The 21,492-nt window shown below is 46.1% G+C and overlaps 1 protein-coding gene across 1 annotated transcript in view; it reads right to left on the minus strand.

Annotated features, from left to right (window-relative positions):
• LOC119519109 (basic proline-rich protein-like) overlaps window positions 1–21,492 on the minus strand; it is a 50,624-nt gene that overhangs the window by 24,528 nt on the left and 4,604 nt on the right. Inside the window, exon 2 of the mRNA XM_037816538.1 lies at window positions 6,016–6,430. Coding sequence (XP_037672466.1) covers window positions 6,016–6,430 — 415 coding nt within the window. The remainder of the gene's footprint in view (window positions 1–6,015; window positions 6,431–21,492) is intronic.

A 21,492-nucleotide genomic window follows, 5' to 3' on the forward strand; every position in this document is an offset into this window, starting at 1 on the left:
GTCTTGCAGGGCAGGTCTGATGTCAACAAATTCCCTCAGTTTTTGTTTGTGTAAAAGCCTTTACTCCTCTCACTTTTGAAGGATAATTTTGCCAGATGTAGAATTCTAGGTTGGTGGGGTTTTCTTCCAATAATTTAAATATTTCACTCCATTCTCTTTTTTTATAGTATATTTCATTGTGAAATATATATAAATAAAAGTAATAACTTTGAAAGTATAATGTAACAAGTAGTTAGCAAATTTCAAAGAATATTATGGGTTACTGTTCCACCATTTCAGTTATTTCCTTATGGTGAAGTATAACATTTTTACAGAAAAGTGATAACTTTCAAAGTTCCATTCTCTTTTTACTTGCCTGGTTTCTGACAAGAAAGATTTTCTCATTATCCTTGATTTTCTTCAGTTTGAATGTTATATGCCTAGGTGTAGTTTTTTGTTTTGGTATTTTTTCTGCTTGGTGTTCTGTGAGCCTCCCGGTTGTATTATTCAGTGATTACCATTAATTTTGCAAAATTCTCAGCCATTATTGCTTCAGATGTATATCTTATTTATTCTCTCTCTTGTCTTTCTGGTATTCCAGCTACATGTATGTTACACGCTTTGAAGTGATGCCACTTTTCTGGGATGTTATGTTCCTTTTTTTAGTCTTTGCCTTTGAGTTTGGAGTCAAACTTCTCTGACTTGTCTTCAAGCTCCCTGTTTCTCTCCTCTGTGGTGTGCAGTCCACTGATGAGCCCATCAGGAACATTCTCACTTTTTGGTACAGTGCTTTTGATTTCTAGTATTTTCTTTTTATTCCTTAGAGTTTCTATCTCTCTGCTCACATTACTCATTTATTATTAAATGTTGTCTATATTTTTCATCTGAGCCATGAAAATGTTAATCGTAATTTTAAATTCCCTATCTGATAATTCCATCATCTGTGTCTTATCTGATTCTGGTTCTTATTCTTGCTTTGTCTTACCAGACTGTGATTTTTCTTGCCTTTTGGCATGGTTTATCAGGTAAAAAGGAACTGAGATAATCAAGTCTTGAGCGTGGGTTTTCATGTTAATCTGTGTAGGAGTTAAGCTGTGTTTAATGGCTGCTGTAGTTCAGGTGTCAGATGCATCTTCATCCTCTGTTGTCCGTGTTTTCATCTTCCTGCTTAACTTTGGGGCTTCTCCAAGTCTCCTCCTCAGTAAACATCTGCCTCTTACAGCTCTTAGGGCCCTAACCCACTGTTATTAAACCAGAGCCCTGTGGATGTGATGTACCTGTGGGGAAAGAAGTGTTCTCTAATTTTATCATTAAATCCCAGTCTTTTAGCAAGATGGTTTTCATGGGCTCTGACCTTTACAATTGCTTTTCAGTGGCATAGGTTTTCTTTTTTTCCCACCCCCTTGGGTGACAGAGGAAAGTTAGAGGCATCTGGAGTGGGGAAAAGGCCCTTCCCTACCTGGAATAATGCTCTGGTAAAGCCTCCCCCTGCGGAGCAGTCCTTTAAGGCAGATTAGATGGTCCAGGTGATGCCAAGCAGTGGCCAGCTTGACAAAAGGCTCCTGCTTCCTGCCTCACTCTCCTTCCCCTCCTGCTCCCTCCCCAGGTTTGTACTGCCTAAACAACTTCATCTGCTGAGACAGCATGGGGTCTAACTCCCCTAGATTTATTCATTGGTGGGCCTGTATCCCAGTTACTCCAGTTAAACGTCAGGGCAAGTCTGCTAAGGCTCCATGGGAAGGCCTGCTGCCCTTTTGTCCTGGCCCTTTTTCTTTTCCTCCTTTCCTCCTGCCTGGAGCACAGATGTGATGCCTGGAGGTGCAGCAGCCATCTTGCCCCCACATCATGAGACGCCAACCCACTAGTAATGGTGGAGCAGAAAATGGAAAGACCTTGGGATCTTGTGACAAAATTGAGCCCCTGGATAAATCTGGGGGTCCCTACCTCCACACCTATTGATATGTGAGTTGAATAAACCTGACTCTTTAAAGTTAAAGCTAATCCAGTGTTCTGCAAATTCTGCCAAATACTATGTGCTGTATCAGGCGTTGACCCTTCCTTATTTCTGTTTTAATCCACCCCCAGTGCACACTTGCTTCTTTTAATCAGAGATGGAGGAGGTAATGATGGATGAGAGGAGCTTCCTCCTGGGCTCCAGAGTTCCCGGCATTAAATTGACCATCGGGGGAAGATGGAAATGAAAACCCCTTTCATGTTGGAGTTTCAGCTTCAGCATCCAGCTCCCTCTAGCCCATCACAGAGTCCTTGTCTTTTCCTATGTCCTTGCATGTCTGAATTCAGAGCACCGATCCTCACAGCAAAGCACTCATCATGTTCTCTCTATCTGCCAGCAGGGATCTAATGTGGTCAGACAGGTAGCATAATTCTCTCATGCTCCAGAGCTGTCTGCGTCATGCCGAGTTTGATCTGATTTTTATTTCATAAAGAAGGGTCGGGAGAATGACCCAAAAGATCCTTGTCCCTTTTTACTCAAGCAAGGATTTTCACCTTTTGATTTGTTTGTGTAATTAAAGACATCTCTGGTCCTTATGGTGGAACGGGAGGCCTTTAACTTTCAAGCATTCATTCTGCAAGGTTGGAGACAATATCTTCAAAGAGGTTACAGTCCTGGAGTTCCTCTTCCATACCCACAAAGGTAGAAGCTGTCATATATCCTGAATCCCCAATCCCCGATCCAAAGCTGGGAGAGCAGGCTTCTGGAGCCAGACACATAATCACTAGAGGTTTATCAGTCATCTCTGTGGACTTTTGATTTCTATTATGACCGAGTTCAGATTTGTGGCAAGGTTTACGGTGATTGTTTCTGTGGACTGAAGAAATGCGTATGATTGAATTTAAGGTTTGTGAGGTCAGCCTCACATTTATAATTGGTTGGGCACTTACATAGCAGCATCCTACCTGTTACAATGATGGGCCGTGTCGCCATAGCTTATAAATTGCACAATTAGCCGATGACCCGATTGAATTCAGGGCTGACAAGAAATGACAGGAAGGGATCTCGGAGGAGGGAGGAGGGAGGAGGGAGGAGGGAGGTGGAGGCTGTGCAGACGACCTGGCATTGGCTCTTCTTGTGATGAATCAGTCTATGTCTTGCAAGAGTGAGTTTGACACGGAAAATTTAAACCCCACCAGATGTTGAAGACTGCTGGTTTAATTATCTTTTCACTCTGAGCATCTTGTTTTATGGTAGGGTCTAGATGTATGAAAATAGTACATGTGTGGTGAAATCTCAACATGTGTGCAATGTGTAAAACTTTCTCACAAAGGTTTTAGAAAAGGGCAATTCTCTCCCACTCCCTGACAGTGGGGAATAGCAAAATCACAGGGGCTGGGATTCAGACCAGCCTGGGTTCCAAATCCTGCTCTGTCACCAACTGGCTGTGTAACCTTGGGAAGTGACTTACACCTCTCTGTGTCTTGGTTTTATCATCTGTAAAATGGGATGAGGACAGTGCAGCTGGCCTGGTCACTATGGTGGATTAAGGGAAGTGGTATGTTAAAGTGCATGGCCTGCTCCGAGGGCTCCCCCCTTCCCCGTCGTTCACTCTGGGTTGTTGCCATCAAACAACTTTGCCACTGGAACACATACTTGTTAATCCCTGAAGACCAAATGAACCAAACCACAAGAAATCCAAATTTTAGAACTCACAAGGTGCCTTAAAGATGGTCTAGTGTGAGGCACTAATTTTACGTTCACAAGAAAAAGAAAGCTGAGTGTACAAGTGGCATCTCACCGTCACGCAGCTAATGACAGAGCCTGGCTGCCTGTGCAGCTCCAAACCCACAGGGTTTGGCTCAGTCACCGGAAACCCAACGACTCGGCTTAAACGAAAATGAAATTCAGTATCTCAGATAGCAAGAAGGGCAGGGCCAAGGTTGACTACTTTGTGTAGCTTGGTGACATTATCAAGATCCAGTTATTTCCCCCCTTCTTTTGGCTCTATGCTCCATTGGACTGTGGTGAGAATTAAATAAATTGATACATGTAAACTAGACCATAAGAAAGGACATCTAAGTGATAGCTCATCATAATATGTGGCAAATTGAGGAAAGCGTCTGTCAGTGTGATGGATTATTTCTATTGGTGACATCGGCTGAGTTTTACTATGCCAACTGTGACACTAAGTGGATGGTTTTGTGATCTTGAGCCAAGGGTGAAAGGTGGTGGGTGGCAAATGCAGACGGATGATGGTGTGCCAAGCCCTGTGCCCAAGTGGCACTGGGCTAAAGAACAGGAGAGGGCACTGATTATAAAAGTTGACTGCTCGGACGAAAGCTGCCTTCATCTCCCTGGGGATCTGGATGCCCACAGACTCTGACGTCAGGGTAGATTTCGGTCCCTGCAAGCGACCTGCTCTGTGGCATTCCTCTCCACTGCTCAGTGGAAGTGAAAAGTCCATGATTCTTGTGCTTTAGTTCAAGGTAGAAAATCAGAGCAGGTGAAACCTGGCCTGGGGATGACCTAGCAAGGGAAAGATGCCACAGGTCCTCAAGATAGTGCTGTAAGGGGCAGGCACACTGTCTAGACACGTCTTAGCACAGATCAGCCTAGTGAAGGGTTACGTGTGGGCTGTGGAGCAGGGCCGTCTCTGCCTGAATCCAGGTCCTCCACCTGCAGGGTGTCTCACCTGGCGTGAGGTACTGAGCCTCCTTCAGCCTCTGCTCCTTCTCTGTAAAGTGGGTACAATAAGAGTATGTACACATAGGCTTTTAGGAGGACTAATAGAGTTTACCCAGGTATTACATATAGAAAAATGGTTTCCAATTGAAATAACTGTCCAATAAATACTATCAGCATCATCATCACCACCACCATCTGGGTGATTTTCACTTTTCTCAATCTAGATTTCCTCTTTGGGAAAACAGGTCATGACAATTCACAATACACTTGATCCATTCATTTGATGATTGTTTGCATTCACACATTGCCAGGCAGTATTTCAGGTGCTTGAACAGGGCTCAGCAAGTAAGAATCCCTCATTTCAGCTGGTGGGGAGAAGGTGCGCAGACCGTGTAGTGGGAGAGAGACCACAAGCAAATAAACAGATAAGTGAATGAGATTAATAGTGAAGCGCCCACAATAAATGCTCAGTAAGTAGTGGTCCTGTTGTCTGTGGAGGGACAGGAGGCTTTCCCCAGGCAGGAGGGAGCCCTCCCTCCCTCTCCAGCCCCTCCCTTGCCAGGTGCCATTCTCCAGGCTGCTGCTGCTAGTTATTTTGGTTCTGGACCTGCATTGGGCTTTCCAGTGGGGAGGGTGAGATTCTGTGTGGAAGGGAAAGAAATGATGGTGGTGGGGGCTGCAAATAATGAGTCTGCCAAGAGAAAGCAGAGCTGGGGGTGGGGAAGGGAGTGCACCTGATTTCTAGCTGTTTGGTTTATATTTTCCTGCAGGAGGAGGGAGGGCCAAGCCAATTCTAATCCTTCAGCCAGCAATAATGGGATTTATTTTATTTCTCGCCTATTTTGAGAGGCTGGAAACATTTACACACAAAAAATTAAACCCCCAGCCCATTGGGCTGCAAAACAAGGTCCCTGCGGCTTTCCAGGGCAGGTCAGGCCCTCGGTGGCTGCTCCCTTGGCCCTCCCTTCGGAGGCCACATGCAATGTAGACTGGGAAATTGGCGGAAGTAGGCTTAAACAATAATTCTCGGTTCTCACCTGGAAATACAAGAATCAATATTTTACAGTTACTCTTTTTGGCCTGTTGGAAGAGTTTTCTCGGCTGCATGCTCGCCCCTGCAGTCGAGATTTAATCTTTGGCCCACCTCGAGGGTGCAGTCCCTTTCCTGGGGGAACTACAACCGCTAGCCGCTGCGGATGCCTCACAGGGTCACTGTATGCGCACACACACACGGACACACACTCCTTTACCTTGTTCTAGTTTCAGACATCCGCCCATCCCAAAGCCCTTCCCCGCGGCGCCTCTGGGTACCGGGTCAGAACCCCGTGGGGCGGGGTGGAGATAACGTTTCCCTTCGTCCGCCCCGCCCGCAGGAGCACTTTCTCCACCTGTACCTGAGGCAGGGCGGAGACACAGGTGAGCTGGGCGGGGCCTGGGGTTGAGGCCTGGCAGGGGCTCCGGCTGGGCCGTGGCCAGAGGCGGGAAGCGCGCGGCTGGAGGCGGGTGTGGAAGGAGCAGGGGACGGCGTGGGGCGGGCAGGGGGCCGGGACACAGGTAGCCTGGGCGGGACCTGCACGGGGGTGGGCACCGGCCACTGCCACCCGAGGAAAGGCCCAGCGGGAGGAGAGACAACCTGGCTGCAGGGGAGGCCGCCCCGGGGATGGAGCAGCCCCCGAGATGGAGCAGCCCCCGGGCCCCGTGCGGGCGGCGGGAGCGGCTGGATCGGCCGCAGGAGGCGCTCCGAGGGCGCGGCCCCGGGGCTGGGCGCGTTGCCTGGCAGAGGTGAGGCAGGAGCGCGTCTGCCGGAACCTGCGGTTTGCAGGGGAACCCGCGGAAGCCGTGATCCCACTCGGGGGGCTTCTGTGGAGTGTTCCTCCCTGGATGCGCAAACCCTGTTGGGAGCCATTTGTAGGATTAGGGTAAATTTAGCCGTTCCAGGATCTTCCTGTCTACCTGCATCCACACCTGGACCGAAGCACCTGGAAGCAGGCCAGGTGCTGTTTCCAGAAGCGGAGAGGGGCGTGGCTAAGGGAAAGTGTGTCTTGTGCTATACTCCCGGACCTCCTGTATCTTTACCTCCATCCCAAGCTCAGATACATTATGGGACTGGGGATCCAGGAAGTGGGGTGCTCTCGTGTCGCATGTGTACGTGTGTGAGTATTTTAAAAATTAGTGCTTAAACTCAAACCCATATGGAGTTGAGCCAAAGAAACGTGGATCTGGCACAACACTGGGGGAAAAACTGGCTGTTGGGTTTATTGGGAGGTGGCATTGTTCTGTTCGTTGAGTGGTTTTAAGATACTTGTCAGGAGTAATCTTGAGTCCATACGATTGTCACCTTACTTGCAGAGTTTAGAAATTGAGTCCACACGTTACATGATGAGAACAACGCTAAACAAGTTGTTAAAACAAGTTGGAGCTTAGAGTGCTGGGCAGTTTACTCTTAAGTGGGCCTCTCCCCACGCACTTTATTATAAGGTAGATTGAAAACTAAATTGCTGAAGTCAGTGAAAAATAAATCATCTAAGATCTGCTCTTGAAGGAGCCAGTCCACAGCTGGGCAACATATCAGTGGGTAAAGCCATCCCTGTTGGGGAAAAGCATTTCTTTATACGCCTGAAACCCCTCTCCCACACCCAGTGAATGTCACTGCAGCTGCACTTGGGGGCATTTGTCAGAAGAAAGGAAAACATATGTCCACGTGAAAACCTGTACAGGAAGCCCATAGCTGTTCTTGTAATAGATCAACCTGGGCTTCAGCAGGCAAAAGGTGAAACCAGGTGTGGCACCTTCGTGCATGGGAGTCTGCTCAGCAGTAAGTAAATGTATCTGTGTTGATCCCCTCCACAGCTCAGGAGGCTCTCAGGGCATCATTATGAATGAGAAGAGCCAACTTCAAGGTCACATCCTGTATGACTTCATTTCTGTGATGTTCTCGAAAGGACGACATTGTAGAGATTAAGGACAGGTTGGTAGACACCAGGGGTTTGGGATGGTAGGGAGTGGGTGTGGGTGTGATTAGAGCAGAATAGCTTGAAAGAGATCCCTGTGATGTTGGGAGTGCCATATAGTTACAGGGATCTACACATGTGATGAAACGATATAGAAGTCACATCCATGTCATATTGATGTCAATTTCATGATTCTGATATACTGTAGTTAAATCATATAACGTGTAATGCATAGTATTTAAGATGTGACCATTGTGTAAAACCAGGCAAAGAGTTCATAAGATCCTGTATTAGTTAGGGTTCTCTTGGGAAACAGAATCAATGAGAGATGTCTCTGATTATCAAATTGTAAAAGTGACTCACGCAACTGTGGGTATGCACGAGTCCAAATTCTGCAGAGCTGTCAACAAACTGTCAACTCCAAGGAAGATGTCCGACGAACTCCTCGGGAAACAAACTGACAACTTCGACGAACTCCTCAGGAAACGAACCGGCAACTTCCACGAACTCTTCAGGAAATGAACTGGGATCTTCGACGAACATGCTCGATGAACTCCTCAGGAAACGAACCGGCAACTTCGACGAGCTCCCCAGGAAATGCTTCACTGAGCAGCCGAAGAAGAAATGAAGGTTCTCTAACTGTCCGGCTTATAAGCCTCCAACTGATCACCCGGACCAAATCCAGCCAATTGCATTCTCTCACTGTGGAAGCATGCCCCTTGATGGGTCATCAGTCAGCTGCAGTCAATTGACTGATGATCTGACAAACCAGCCCGTTGGTTTATTAACCAGCCTCAAATATCCTCACAGCAATGGTCAGGCCAGTGCCCGCTTGACCAGACAGCTAGGCCACCTAGCCAAGTTGACACATGAACCCAACCATCACAGACCCTCTCTGTATTATTTTTGTAACTTCCTATAAGTCTATAAATTAGCTCAAGGAAAAAAAAAAGAAATTTACTTGCCACCAGTAATGCATGAACATGGCGGTGTTACTGTACCCTGCGTGTTACCACTTTCTCTGAAAATAAAAGGTGCAAAGAAAAAAAAATGCAGAACAATACACTTGATTCACCACGAGTCCGTGCTGACCTGAGGGAGCCCCCGGTTTCTGGAGCACAGTGGTTAAAAGCACAGATTCTCAGCTAACTTCTGGAAACAAGGGCCTTCCTTCCTTCTTCCTTGAATCAGTCCTTGCAATGTTGTCCGCAGTAGCCCTGGTACCGGGAGTCTGGTCACAGGCACCGGAGAGAAAACTGAAGCAGATGATGTCTGCTTTAAGTCCTGTCTTGCTTTAGTGGTTGGAGTTAATTGCAGTCTCTATTTGGATCTATGTGGCATATCTTAGTTTTTATTACAGGTAAAGACTTTTTTTTTCTACTGTAAATGTGGCTATAATAATCTGTGTTCAGGGAGGGGGGTTATTTTAATAAGATTTGTCATGACCCAGTCTTCTTCTATGAGTGTATCAAACTGCCTTGTTCTGACTCAAGTCTTCCAAGCTCTTTCCCTACACCCTTTAGATTTGGGATGACTTGAGAGTACTTGCTCCTGAAAGCAGAGGGAAGGTCTAGATGACAGCAGAGTGTGGTTTCACAGGGAGGAATGGTCTGGTAACTTCTCTGGTTAGAATTCTGACCTTTTGAAGCCTTCGTTGACTCTGTCCCAGAGTCACTTGTCAACTCGCTTAGGCTTTATCGCTCCCCCACCCATAACCCCAACCCTAATTGTCTTCACTGAAAGTTGTACATGAAAGGGATGAATATGGACAGGTAGAGTCTGAGAACTAGAGGGCTTTTCTTTGCTTTTCTTTTTTAACTCGGGAGAGTATATTGGGGGAAAAAAGCTTTTATGAAGTTGCCGCAGTATCACAGCAAGGAATATGACAGGCATCAGTGAGAATGAATTTTTGTCTGTTGTGTGATTTCACAAGGTGACGCTAAAGGAGGGGTGCTTTCCAAATATAATTACACACACTGCTCACCCTCCTGTTCTTGCAAATAAGCAATCCCTCTCCTCACGGACTTGTTTTTTCAAAAATTAATGCAAACTAAAATGCCTTCCAGTTCTGTTTGTCTTGTGGGGTTCCCCCATGTTTTACAAAGGGCAAGAGGGGTTCTGCAGTAGCCTTTGGATGAAAAAGCATTTTCTTCCCCAAAACACTGGGAACTTAAACTTGGTTGTTTTTTTCCTCTCGGTTTCACTTTGCCACTAATTCTTTTGGTGGTGGGGGTGGAGGGAGGACAAAGGATCCTTTTAGGTCAAGAGGTTGTGGTGGAAGGTTTGATCCCCTACCTCACTTAGCCCTTTCCTGTTAGCCTGCAACCCCAAGTCCTGACACATCCACTTAGCCTGGGTGAAGTGTGATTTAGCAGAAAATAGCTGGTGACCTTGGGCAGCACATGGACTATCTCCAAGTCTTCTGGTCTTGCTTGTCTCAGCAAGTGGATCCCAGGAGAGATCCGAGAAGAACGGAGCAGTGCTGGGTGCCAACTGTCCACAAGGGGGGTGGGGTTGGGGGGCTGCAGCCTGGAGTCTTGGGCCCTGGGGTCGCAAAGCGAGGTTCAGATGCTCAAAGGAGTTGACTTTCCACATGACTGAAAGCTCCAGGGTAGAGCTGGCTTCGGATGCAGCTCGTCTTGGGCACATGGTGTTTTCTGGGGTCTGCCTCCATGTCCCAGCTTGGCTCTCCTCTGGGTTGGCCTCCTCCTCAGACGTTGTCAGAATGCTGGCAGACGTGCTCATCAGCACCTTTGTGCCCATTTCCTGGAACTTTTACCCCTTTAGCAGGCAGGGAACTTTTCCTACCTCAGAGTCCCATTGGAAATCCTTGGATTTCTAATGGATAGATGACATTTGGGTCACGTTCTTGTTCCTGAACCAATGGCTCTGGCCAGTGGGGTGGATTCTTCTGGTTAGCTGGTGTGGGTTTGGAGCCCATTCCTGCTGTAGGGTGGGGTCAGCCACACAAACACACCGCCGAAGAGAAAAGCAGGTTGTTACCGGAGGAGGGAGGACGGGTGCTTGGCAGGAAATATCAGAGATGTCAAGGTAATCCTCATTAAAACCCCGTCCTCCATGGAGGTGAACTTGCTGAAGGTAGAAAGCGGTGTCATCGGCACGCCCTTCCGTGTTTCCCATCTTACCTTTGCACCTCCGCTAAACACAACCCCGGTCCTCCCTGACTGCTCACACTGTACCGTTCTCGGAGGGGTCCTTGTTGAATTTCCCTTCTGGTCTGTAGTTCTGTCATTGGTGGTTTGTCCCCAGGTGCACAATTCTGGATTGCGTCTCTCCGCTCCATCAGACTAAGGGTTTGTGGCAGTCGGAGGCTGTGTCCTGCTCATTTTTGCATCCTCAGCAATTAGTGGGGGCCTGACATAGCACACACTCCATTTCTGTTAGGGAATGAAGGACTGGAATTTGGGCCGTCAAACCCCCCCCCCCCTTAATTTTGTTGGGAACTGACCCTACATCTGGGGAGATCTACCTGATGTTTAAGGTCAGTGTGAGAGTGGATCTTTCGTGTTTTTCTTTCCTTGAGTTCCTCCTTATTGGTTTTATTCCACAGAGTTCTCTCATCATAAATTATTATTGGTCAGGAGCAATGACTAAGCCCCTGATTCTGTTAAAATCCACAACTGGTGGCTGTGAACACAGGGGAAGTGGCAGATGGAGACAAAGACTAGCAGCCACTCACCCAAACAGGAACGAACACCCCGTCTCGGAAGGGTTAAGGGAGCCAGCAGAGAACAGGGGTTGAAAAATGGACCCCAGCGCTCACCTGCCTGGGCCCGTATCCCGGCTCTACCCTTCACTGGCTCTGTGACCTTGGACGAGCTCCTTACACTCTCTGTGCCTCAGTTTCCTCATTTACAAAATGGGGACAACTAGCTGCTTTATGAAGAGTTCTGTAAAGATGAGGCACGTTTTTCACGTAATGCACTCAGGACACTAACAACATAGTCCAGCTACCTGCTAATTTTTGTGGTTAATAATAATATTTCATTATTCTAAGAATTCTTATCAGAATCTGATAATTTAAAATTTTGGATAAATCCCAATTTACATTAGTCTCTCATTTCTCTGAAATGTGGCACTACTTAATAATTTGTATCAACCAAGTAAAATAGTGAATTGTGTACTTATAGTGCTCACTGTTTCTTTCTCTCTTTCTCTTTCTCTCTCTCTCTCTTTTTCTCTCTTTCTCCCTCCCTCCTCCCATACCTGTTTTCTTCCCCACTAAATTGTAGGCTTCCCAAGGGCAGGACTTTCAGAGCTCTTTACACAACTGCCTTGGGAAACTGATTTAGATAGACCCTGGGCTTAAGTTTTTATTTATACTAGAGGTAAAAAAAAAAAAAAAAAAAAAAAGTTTGCCAAATGATTTAATATAATAAACAGGACTGCAAGGGGATGTTTATGGAGCTTGAGATCAAGCTATTTAAGCTCTTGATGAACACTAATCCACAATTATACAATTAATAAGGCATTTAAATAATCTTAATGAAGTGTTTAAGCAGTTTTTCTAGGAACATGTCAAAAGGACTGGGCAATGTGCATTTTACTTTTCTCTATTTACCTCATGCTCTTAAAAATGGTGGACGGTATTGAAAAACAAACATACACACATGAGGTTGACTTCCAAGTTAACCCTGGATTAATGGTGTTTTATTGTTTTTAAAGCAAGTAAAAATTAATTACTTGCCAGTGGAGTAAGTACAGGGCTACAAACTCAAATGAGGCTCTGTGCTTCAAACTCTTTCAGCAGAACTGTTTCCATGGACTGGTTGTGCTTCACTCAGGAGGACCCTCCCAAGGGTGACAGGACTTTGGGTGTGGGAGAACAGGCTGTTAAGGGACTATGCAGATACCTTAGATATCATGGGTTGATTATTGCTGTGCTTTATTGTTGTTGATGAAAAAAAGTAGCTCTGGAATTTTTATGTGAAGTATTCCCATCTTAAAATGTTGGCAATTAATTAAATACTTCTCTGTCTCTATCCTATCCCTCCATCATCTATCTAATCTAATCTCATCTGTCATCATCATCTTCCTATCTTTTCTCTCTCTACCTATGTACTTACCCATATTTATATATAAATGTCAACCAAATATGCAAGTGGCCCAGATACAGCACACACACCTTTGGTCTAAGTGATGGGAAAAAGTTGGGGAAAGTGATGTGACTGTTTTTCTTGGGTTAGTTCCAACTAAGATTCCTGTTTTGCCACTGCCCAGTGACGTCATCTTCTGGAAATCAGGCACCCTAATGTAAATGTATTAGACCTTTGGTGGGTGTCAGTGGATTGTAGACACTGGATTCAGACTCTCCATCATCTGATTCCAGAACAGACCGTCAACCTTTGATAGAGATTCGCTTCTCCAGACACTTCCTTCCACATCTGCTGAACCACCTCAGGTATACTCTTGATTTTCATTTGACAACATCAGCAGAGTTATTTAGGTTGAGAACACCATTGTCATCTAGGAAAGCGTAGATGATGACGTATTTGAACACAGATGGCAAGGACTTGGTACAAAAGCCGTGGTAAAACTCATCTAAGAACCATTTAATACCTTCCACTGTGTTTTAAAACTCCTGCAGTTGCCTTTGATTCATCATGTAAAATATTTGCACCCTAGCATCCAGCCAGAAACTATAATTTCCAACTCCCTGATGCCTAATTCTTTTTAAGAAATCAGTTAGTTGTTTGGGGAGGAATAATGAGAGAGAGAGATAAGGGTTGGAAGCCAGTTCAGTTCTGTAGAGGCCTGTCCTGGGCCGGGTCTCTTGATCGGAGGCTTGACGAGAGCTGGCAGCTGTTGATGTCTACACTGCTCCGTCCCCTGCAGAATTTCACTGGAGTGTCGTTGGGACACACTGCAGGAAGCTTCTGGACAAAACAGGTTGAGTTGACTGGGGATGCTGTTGTGTTCCTTGGCAGCCTTCATAGCATCCATCAAGGCAGGCCTCTTGCACTCCAGCCAGGACAAGCTTTGCTTCGTCTTTCATTGGAAGAACAGCGTCCGTTTCATGACGTACTCTCGGGCTTTGACATCCACATCTACGTATCCAGTTCTATTTAATCATGCATAAGATGCTTAGGACCTTAGTTGTTGCTTTCTGCTTGCTAAGCTTTCCTCCGATTGCCTGGCATGGTGGCTAAGATTGTGAACTCTGGAGCTAGACAGCTCGTTCAGATCTAGCTCTGTCATTTGGTTGCTGCGTGGTCTTGAGCAAGTCATTAACTCTTGAAGTCTCAGTTTCCTCGTCTGCAAAATTAGAATAAAGTGGTGCCTACCTCAAAAAGTCATGGGTGTTAAATAAGTGCTGTTCATCTGTCCATCTCATTTAATTCCTCACAACTGTTTCAGAAATATTTGTGGTTACAATCCCCATTTTCCAGATTAGAAAACTGAGGCTTGGAAGGGTCAACTGATTCTCACAGGGACCAAGGAAGCTGGGTTTGAAGCTGGGTCTTTCTCTCCCCAGAGGGAGAAGCCCCCTTGCTCTGCTGTGCATAGAGAGACGGCATCCCAAGGCGGTTAAGCTCACCTGTCTACCGACGGGTGCATGGAGACACCAATGTTCCTATGTTCATGCAGACAAATAGTAATCAGTGGTGAAAATTAATCTGTCCTGCATGTTTTAATAGTCCAACAAAATGTAAGATTGAATAAAAAATTAAAAAGCTAATTGCCAGAGCATACCTACAGTGGGATACTTTTATATACAGCTTAAGCATGCAAAGTAATTTCATGCATTTTTATGAATATGTAATTGTGTAGTAAAATATAAAATATGCATGGAAATAATACATGTATAAGGTTAGAGGTTATCTTTGGGAAGGGCAGGGAGTCGATGGAATCAGGTGGGAGCTCCCAGGAGACGTTAGTGTATCTCTGTGTCCTGTTTCTTAAGCTGGGATGTAGGGATATGGGTCTCATTATATTATTCTCTGTACTATTTAGCCTGATGCATTTCATAATTTTCAAATGCTGAAAGTATAGTGGTCATGCTGGCATGTTTTCTGCAGACTGCAAGACGAGGATATTCTGGAGGTGGTCAGTGACAGATGTGTGAATTAACACCTGCCTTGCCCCAGCCTGGCGTTTAATGCATGTAAGTGTTCAGATCCCTGGGCCGAATTTGCAGGGATGGACCCGCCAGCTGGGCAGGGCTCTCCTTGCGGCCAGGCAGACTGGAGCTGCTCTTGGTGTTTGGTTCTGATAGAATCAGACTCCTAAGAACATTGTGTTTAAGTGTGCTCAGTGTTCCCACATCAAACAAACAGAATCTGAACTATGTGCCTAGAAGGCTCTAGAGAAAAAACCCAGGCAGAACAACAGGATTGAACCTGGGGTTAGAAAGAGTGCCATTCATTCATTCCATTCATGCTCAAATCCCTGCGGTGTGCCAAGAATTCTGCTTGGCACTGTGGGTATAGTGGGGAAAAATAGAAATGTGATTGCTGTTCTGGTGGAAATTACAATTTATGAAAAGAACAAGTCAGCAAACCTATAAAGACAACAATTAAAAACATAAATGGACTTGTTTTTGTAATAATTTTTTTTGCAAACTGAGATTTGCTTATAATGAAATAAGACACATCAGCATTCAATCGTTTATTAAATATTTATTGAGCACTTACTATGTATCTGCTGGCCGCTGTGCTAAACACTGGGTGCAGCAGAAGTCCCAGGCCAGCCTCTCATTGGTCTGATTTGGGTCAGAGGCTCATTCCTGAACCAATCACTGTGGCCTGGAGGATGGAATAATACTCTCATTGGCTAAGCCTGCCCCTGTGCCCACCCCTAGAGCAGGTGGCTCCACCCAAACACCATTGCCTGGGGCCAGCTTCCCAGAAGGAAAAAAAGGAGATTTTATAGGAACTGGGTGAGGATGCCAGATATCAGGTGATGAGATGCTACCCAAATTATCTCCAAGCAATCCCCCGTTCCCTCGAGTTCCCTGCAGCCCCTCCTGTTCCTCAGTTATTTGACACTCTGAGTTGAAAGTCACCCCTCCAGCTGTGCTTGCCAAGTTTGGCTCCTGGCTGGATGGTTCTGGAGGCAACCTGCCACTCGGCCTGGACTCAGAGAAATAAAAGCTCCCTTCCCTGGGTTCCAAGTGATTCCTTTTCATGGTGGTTAATCCTGCATAAGCCTGTGCCCAGGCCCGTCTCCGTGCAGACAGGTGCATCTGCCGCAGTGCACCCAGGTGAGATGGACACCTATATGCCGTCTGTCTTCAGTGCTCCAGGCCTGCCAATCAAGTTGCATCTAATTGATGCAGGCATCTGCTGCAACCTCTGCCTGTCTCCTTGCATATTTGAGCTTATCACTTCTTGAGTCTCCCAAAAGATTGACAAGCTCTGTATCTTGGTAAAACATGACTTTTTCTAAATCTGCACTAGTTTTTTTTGCTGCTGTAGCAAACTGCCACAAACTTAGCAGCTTGAAACAGCACGAGTTTATTGTCACACAGTTATGTAGGTCAGGAGACCACCAGGTGCCTCAGCAGGCTGAACTCAGGGTGTTGGCAGGGTGCCTTCCTTCCCCAGGGCTCTGGGACAGAGTCCATTTCCAGATCGAGGAGATTGTAGGACCGAGGAGTCCCTTTCCTTGCTGCCTCAGCTGACGGCCCTGCCCAGCTTAAAGGGCTCCTTCCTCCGTCCTCAGAGCCAGTACAGGTAGGTTGAGGCCCCGTTCTGCCTAGAATCGTTCCTGCCTCTTTTCTGGTGTCCCCTCTCTGTCTGAATCTTCTGCTTTCTTCTTCCATTTTTTAGGGCCCATGTGATTATGTTGGGCCCTCCTGGATCATCTGCTCACTGTTCGAGGGTCCCTAACGTTAATTCCACCTGCACCGTTCCTTTTGCCCTGTGCCGCAGCCTATCCACAGGGTCTGCAGATGAGGGAGTGGGCATCTTTGGGGGGGGTGGGGGAGATGGGGGGTATTATTCTGCCTGCCACAGAAGCTAATCAAATGTCGAGGATCATGCACGGCTCGTGTTGGGTGGAATGTTGACCTCAGCTCTTGACCTTCCGGCCCTCCCGTCTGCACCAGGAGTCTGTGGCTAGCAGAGAAGGTGCGTTTCCAACCCTTCCCCACAGGTGATAGAAAGACCCCGGGGCCTGTGGGTTGCCCTAGTCAGGCGAGGCTGGCAGCGTGGCTGCTCTCGGAATTCTTCCCGATGCTGGCGAGGGCCAGGGCAGCCTCACGGCAGGAGCACCGGCTCCGGGTTTGGACCAGGTGGCTTGGGATCCCAGCTCCACACCGAGCTCACTGTGCAACCCTGGGCAGGTTGCCTGACTTCTCTCAGCCTCGGTTTCCTCATCTGCAGTGTGGGTAGATTCAAGGGCTTATTCTAGGCCTTGTGGATGGAGGAGCCACCCAGCCAGCGGGAAGTGATATCAAGAGAATGAGCCCAGTAAGGGGTGATAAAGTTACTGACTGGAGGGTGTATGTGAGCTATTTAGAGAGTCTAATCGGAGGTGAGGTTTGAAGCAGAAACCTGAATAATGAGAAGGAACCAGCTATGGGGGAGTCTGCCGAAAGAGAATTCCAGGCAGGGGGAACCACTATATGTCATGGCCCTGAGGCAGGAGCATTTCACAGGAGATCTGTGGGACACGGGATATGAAGGGGGCTGAGAGTGCAGAAAAGGGACAAATAAATGAACTCATCCTGGGGGTAGGTGAAATTTGGGCCTTAAAGGATGGGAGGATTTCCCGGGTGCACATGGTGGGGGTGAGGACGAAGGTGCCCAAGGGAGAAGTTCATTGAGGAGACCAGTGAAGAGACCATGATGGTAAGAGCCTGGGGCTTCACGAGGCTCGGATAGGGCCTGGTGGGACCTGCCAGAGAATATGCTGAGAACGTCTGTGGGCAAAGTGCTGCAACTGTGGCTTTTTAGGAGCACAGTAATAAGATCTTAACCTTTGTGGAAAAATCGTGGTAGCTGGGTGGGGATAAACAGTCAGTGGGAGTGAGTGAGTGAAGGACACCCGCAAGAGGACATGACACGTGTCCAATGGCAGGAGGGGTAGCACAGAGCGGACTGTGTGTATCTACTCGGGGAGGTAGACACAGTAGATGTGGTTGACCAAATGGATTTGGATTGGGAGGGAACGTCAAGGACGACTCCAAAACTCAGGTTATCTGGTTGGACAGTGCCGTGTTAAATGAGCCAGTGAAGGAGGGGACAGACAGGGAGCAGGGCTTGGGTTTAACCTTGGTGGAGCTTGCTGTTGGGACACACTGAACTGGAGGAGCCTTGGTGAGTGTGTGTGTACCTGGGATGCAGAGGACTGAACTGATCACACGCCTCAGTCAATGGCACGTTATCATAATTGGCCAACACAAACACAATGATCTCTTGTTTCAGTCATTCAGTTATTCATTCATTCTCTCTTTCATTCTTTTTTATACTCATTCTGCATTCCCATTTGCCCATAGATAACTATTCCAGTGCATTTATGCTATATGTTTTTGTGTACATGTTTTTTACAAAGTGCATGTGGTTGATTTCTGTGCACGTATTTGTAATTTGCATGAATGTTGTTGATCTATTGGATCCATCCAATGTTGGGTTTTTGACATCCAACCACTTCTTCTGACTGCTGCACAGGGCTCCGTGGGGTTCCCCCACCAAAACGGACTTGCCGAGTGCCTCAAACTCCATGCTCCCCCTGATAATGCTGTGATGTATATCCTAATCCCTCATGGACGTCTGCAAAGGTTTTTTAGTGTTTATGCAGGAGCCTTTCTTTGACTGCCAATTAGTTAGAACAGCTCTTGATGTTCATTTTAGACTCGTGGATTTCCCTTTAGATATCCCGTGCCCAATTTCCTTTAGGGGTTACTTTCCTTTTTTTGTTGACTGGCATTAATTATTTACATAATGTGGATTTCAGTCTTTAGTTACTTATGGGTATTTCCTATTTGGGATATATTTCTTATTCAGGGTATTGAAACTCACCTCCACAGAGATTTTGTTACCTAGTCATCTTGCTTGGCTTTTTTCAGCTTTGTGGAATCTCCCATTCTCCTTCCACCCTCCTTTCTATGAATATTTGTAAAGCACTTAACTGTGCCAGACACTACCAATTCTAAGCAGTAGGAGTATGGCAAGGAGGGGACAAGCCCTGTCTTTGCGGAGCTCGCTTCCGGTCTTTAAGACAGAAATTCTGAGTGCTTAGCAGGTCATGTGGCCAAGGCTGGGAGGTCATGGTGTGCTGAGAGATGATCAACAACTGGCTCTCCAAGGAAAGGGCCGTGATTTGTAGCGTTTGCCAATGTCTGTGGTGTAAATACTTCCACCATGGCCGATTTCAAGCTGCCCACAAGTGGTGCCGCTGCTTTGGGGTCAGGCAAGTTCTACCTGTGGAGGTGATACTTGATGTGAGACCCATAAGGCCTGGGAAGGAGTTAGCGAGGCTGCAGCATCACTTGCCTGTCCATGCAGGCAGGACACAGGAGGAAAGGAGGGGGACAAATGGGCCAGTCTGCACCCCTTTAAGGCTCTTTCCCAAATCCCCACCCAACCCACGACACCTGCCTTGCACTGGCGTGAACTGTGAGGCACCAAGGGTGGTTCGAAAGGTCTTTTATGTATATATTTTTAAAGCTGGGCATTGTTTCAGCCCGAGCGAAACCAGGGGTCTGTTAGTTGGAAGGAAAAGTGGAATGGATATTGGATAGGCAATTAGCAGCTTCTGGGACACAAAATTTGATGACATTGACCTCTTTCAAAACATTTGGTGGCAAGGAAGTAGATGGGCAAAAGCAAGCTGTAACTGGAGAAGGGCTGTAATTCAGATTTTGTTTTCTTCTTTGATGGATGTGGAAGGAAAGATGACCCCATTTAAAGGAAGAAGGGAAGCTCTGAATTCCAGAGTCCTGGAGGTATAGATAGTGCTCTTTTCTGAGAGCCTGGAAGAATTACTCACTTTTCCTTGTGGATTTCTAGGGAATCACTTTAGAGGTTTTCCCATACATACATACATACAGTACAGGCATACATACGTTGTCTTCCTAGTTGGTCTGTTCCATTTAATTGATTCATAGGTAGCTGGTTGAATTTGCCTCTTTTACCCTTTATAGTTGCTGAGCACTGACTTCTGCAGTAAAGGATTCTAAATAATTCAAAGTAGCAGTGCTCATACATTCAAAATAAACTTTGTGATCTCTTTGTCCTGACTGTAGGGATATTGTTGGATAACAGTTTCATTGGATTTCTTTTATAAATGGATTTTTCCACTTATCTCTATTCCACGGGGGAAAAAAACAAGCTCTGTCACAGGTCACTTAATGAGAGAAAGGAAGAAGAAAATGTATTACATGCTGGTCTCATTTATACCCATATTTTAAAAATTATTTTTTTTAATACGCAGTACTGTATGTTTTCTGATCCATGCAGCAGAAATCCACAAGTCTCTCTGTAAATACCTAGTCACACTTCTTTGTTCTCTTTATATTTCTTTCGAACACTAGTACTTAGGCCCTTAGATTAGCATCGTCTGAAGCTGTGTGTGTCTTTGATGATGTGGTTCTTGCAGATGGAGGTTGCTGACTGACTGCATTCCTGAAACCCAAGCACAGGACTGGCAGATTGTTAGATCTCATCCAGTATTTGTTAGAGTGAATTAAATTTGAAACACTCTCTGAGAATTCTGGTACAAACCTCCAAGGTCCTGACCATTGATACCTGTTCTCACCATGGCAAAGTACTTGCGTTTCATATAAATAAATATATCAGAGCTTTTCCTCTAAATGGAAATCAAAACTTTTGCCTGATGCTTGTGCTCTTTTGGGCTTAGCTAAAGGAGCTTTCTGCCTGTCCCTTGGGGTCGGGACATTGGGATCAATATAGCAGCTGTTTCTCTGGACGAAAGAGAAACTTTACTAAGTAGCAAAGTTACCATTTTGAATAGGTGGGGAACTGATTTAATGATGGTTTTGATATTTGAAATTTTGCTTGGATCTAAAGTAGAAAGGCAGTTTTTTTTTTCCCCACAAATTTGAAGAAGACTTGATTATAAACAGGGCAATGAAAGAATAGGAGAATAATTCAAACCCCATGCTCACAAACTCAAAAATTTCTTCAAAACGTTGCTTATCTTGCTGGCTTCTAATCACAACATTAGCCCCCACTGTTCCTGTGTTCCAGCCACATTGACCTCCTGTGAGCTCCTGGAATCTCCAGGCTCGTCCCATCTCAGGCTGTTTTGTGGTGGCTCTTCCCTTTACATGTTATTCCGTTAGAGCTTTGCATGACTGGTTCTAAGTTCTCATCTCACTCTTTCTAATGAGCCTTTCCTGTCCTCCCCAAACAGCCTCCACTCGGCTTTATTTATTCATAACACTCATCGCCCCTGAAATAATCTTATTTACTTCTGTACTTAGTATCTGTGACCCCCCTCCCCCCCATTAGAATGTCAGCTTCACGCAGGTAAGGACTGGGCCAGAATTACTCAGCTTTATTCCACCAAAGCTGAGAACAGTTCTTCACACATAGCGGGTACTTGTGAAATATTTGTGGGATAAACACACATTCACCTGTTGGACCTAATAATTAACTCATGGGCTCTGTTACCTTGTGATAGAAAGTATTAAATAGGATTTGATAACTTCAGTCAAATCCAAAGGTTTTACATGTCAGAAACTGCCACCCTTGTCCCTCCTGCTTGCTTCCTATATTTTTCACAACCATTCCACCACCAGTGTGAAGCTATTAAGAGCACAGTTTTTATTTTTGGAGTGAGTTGATTTGATGCTGCCACTGCTTGGCAGATGAGTGATGCACAGGGGGTTTGCTCTGGACATTGGATTTCCTCACTAGGGGTTTTCCTTTAGGATGGGTGTGAGGGAAGTTCTTAGTGTTAAAGGAAAGGAATTGTCGAGACTTGGTTTCA

This window comes from Choloepus didactylus, chromosome 23, assembly GCF_015220235.1.
Source record: "Choloepus didactylus isolate mChoDid1 chromosome 23, mChoDid1.pri, whole genome shotgun sequence".
NCBI lineage: Eukaryota > Metazoa > Chordata > Mammalia > Pilosa > Megalonychidae > Choloepus > Choloepus didactylus.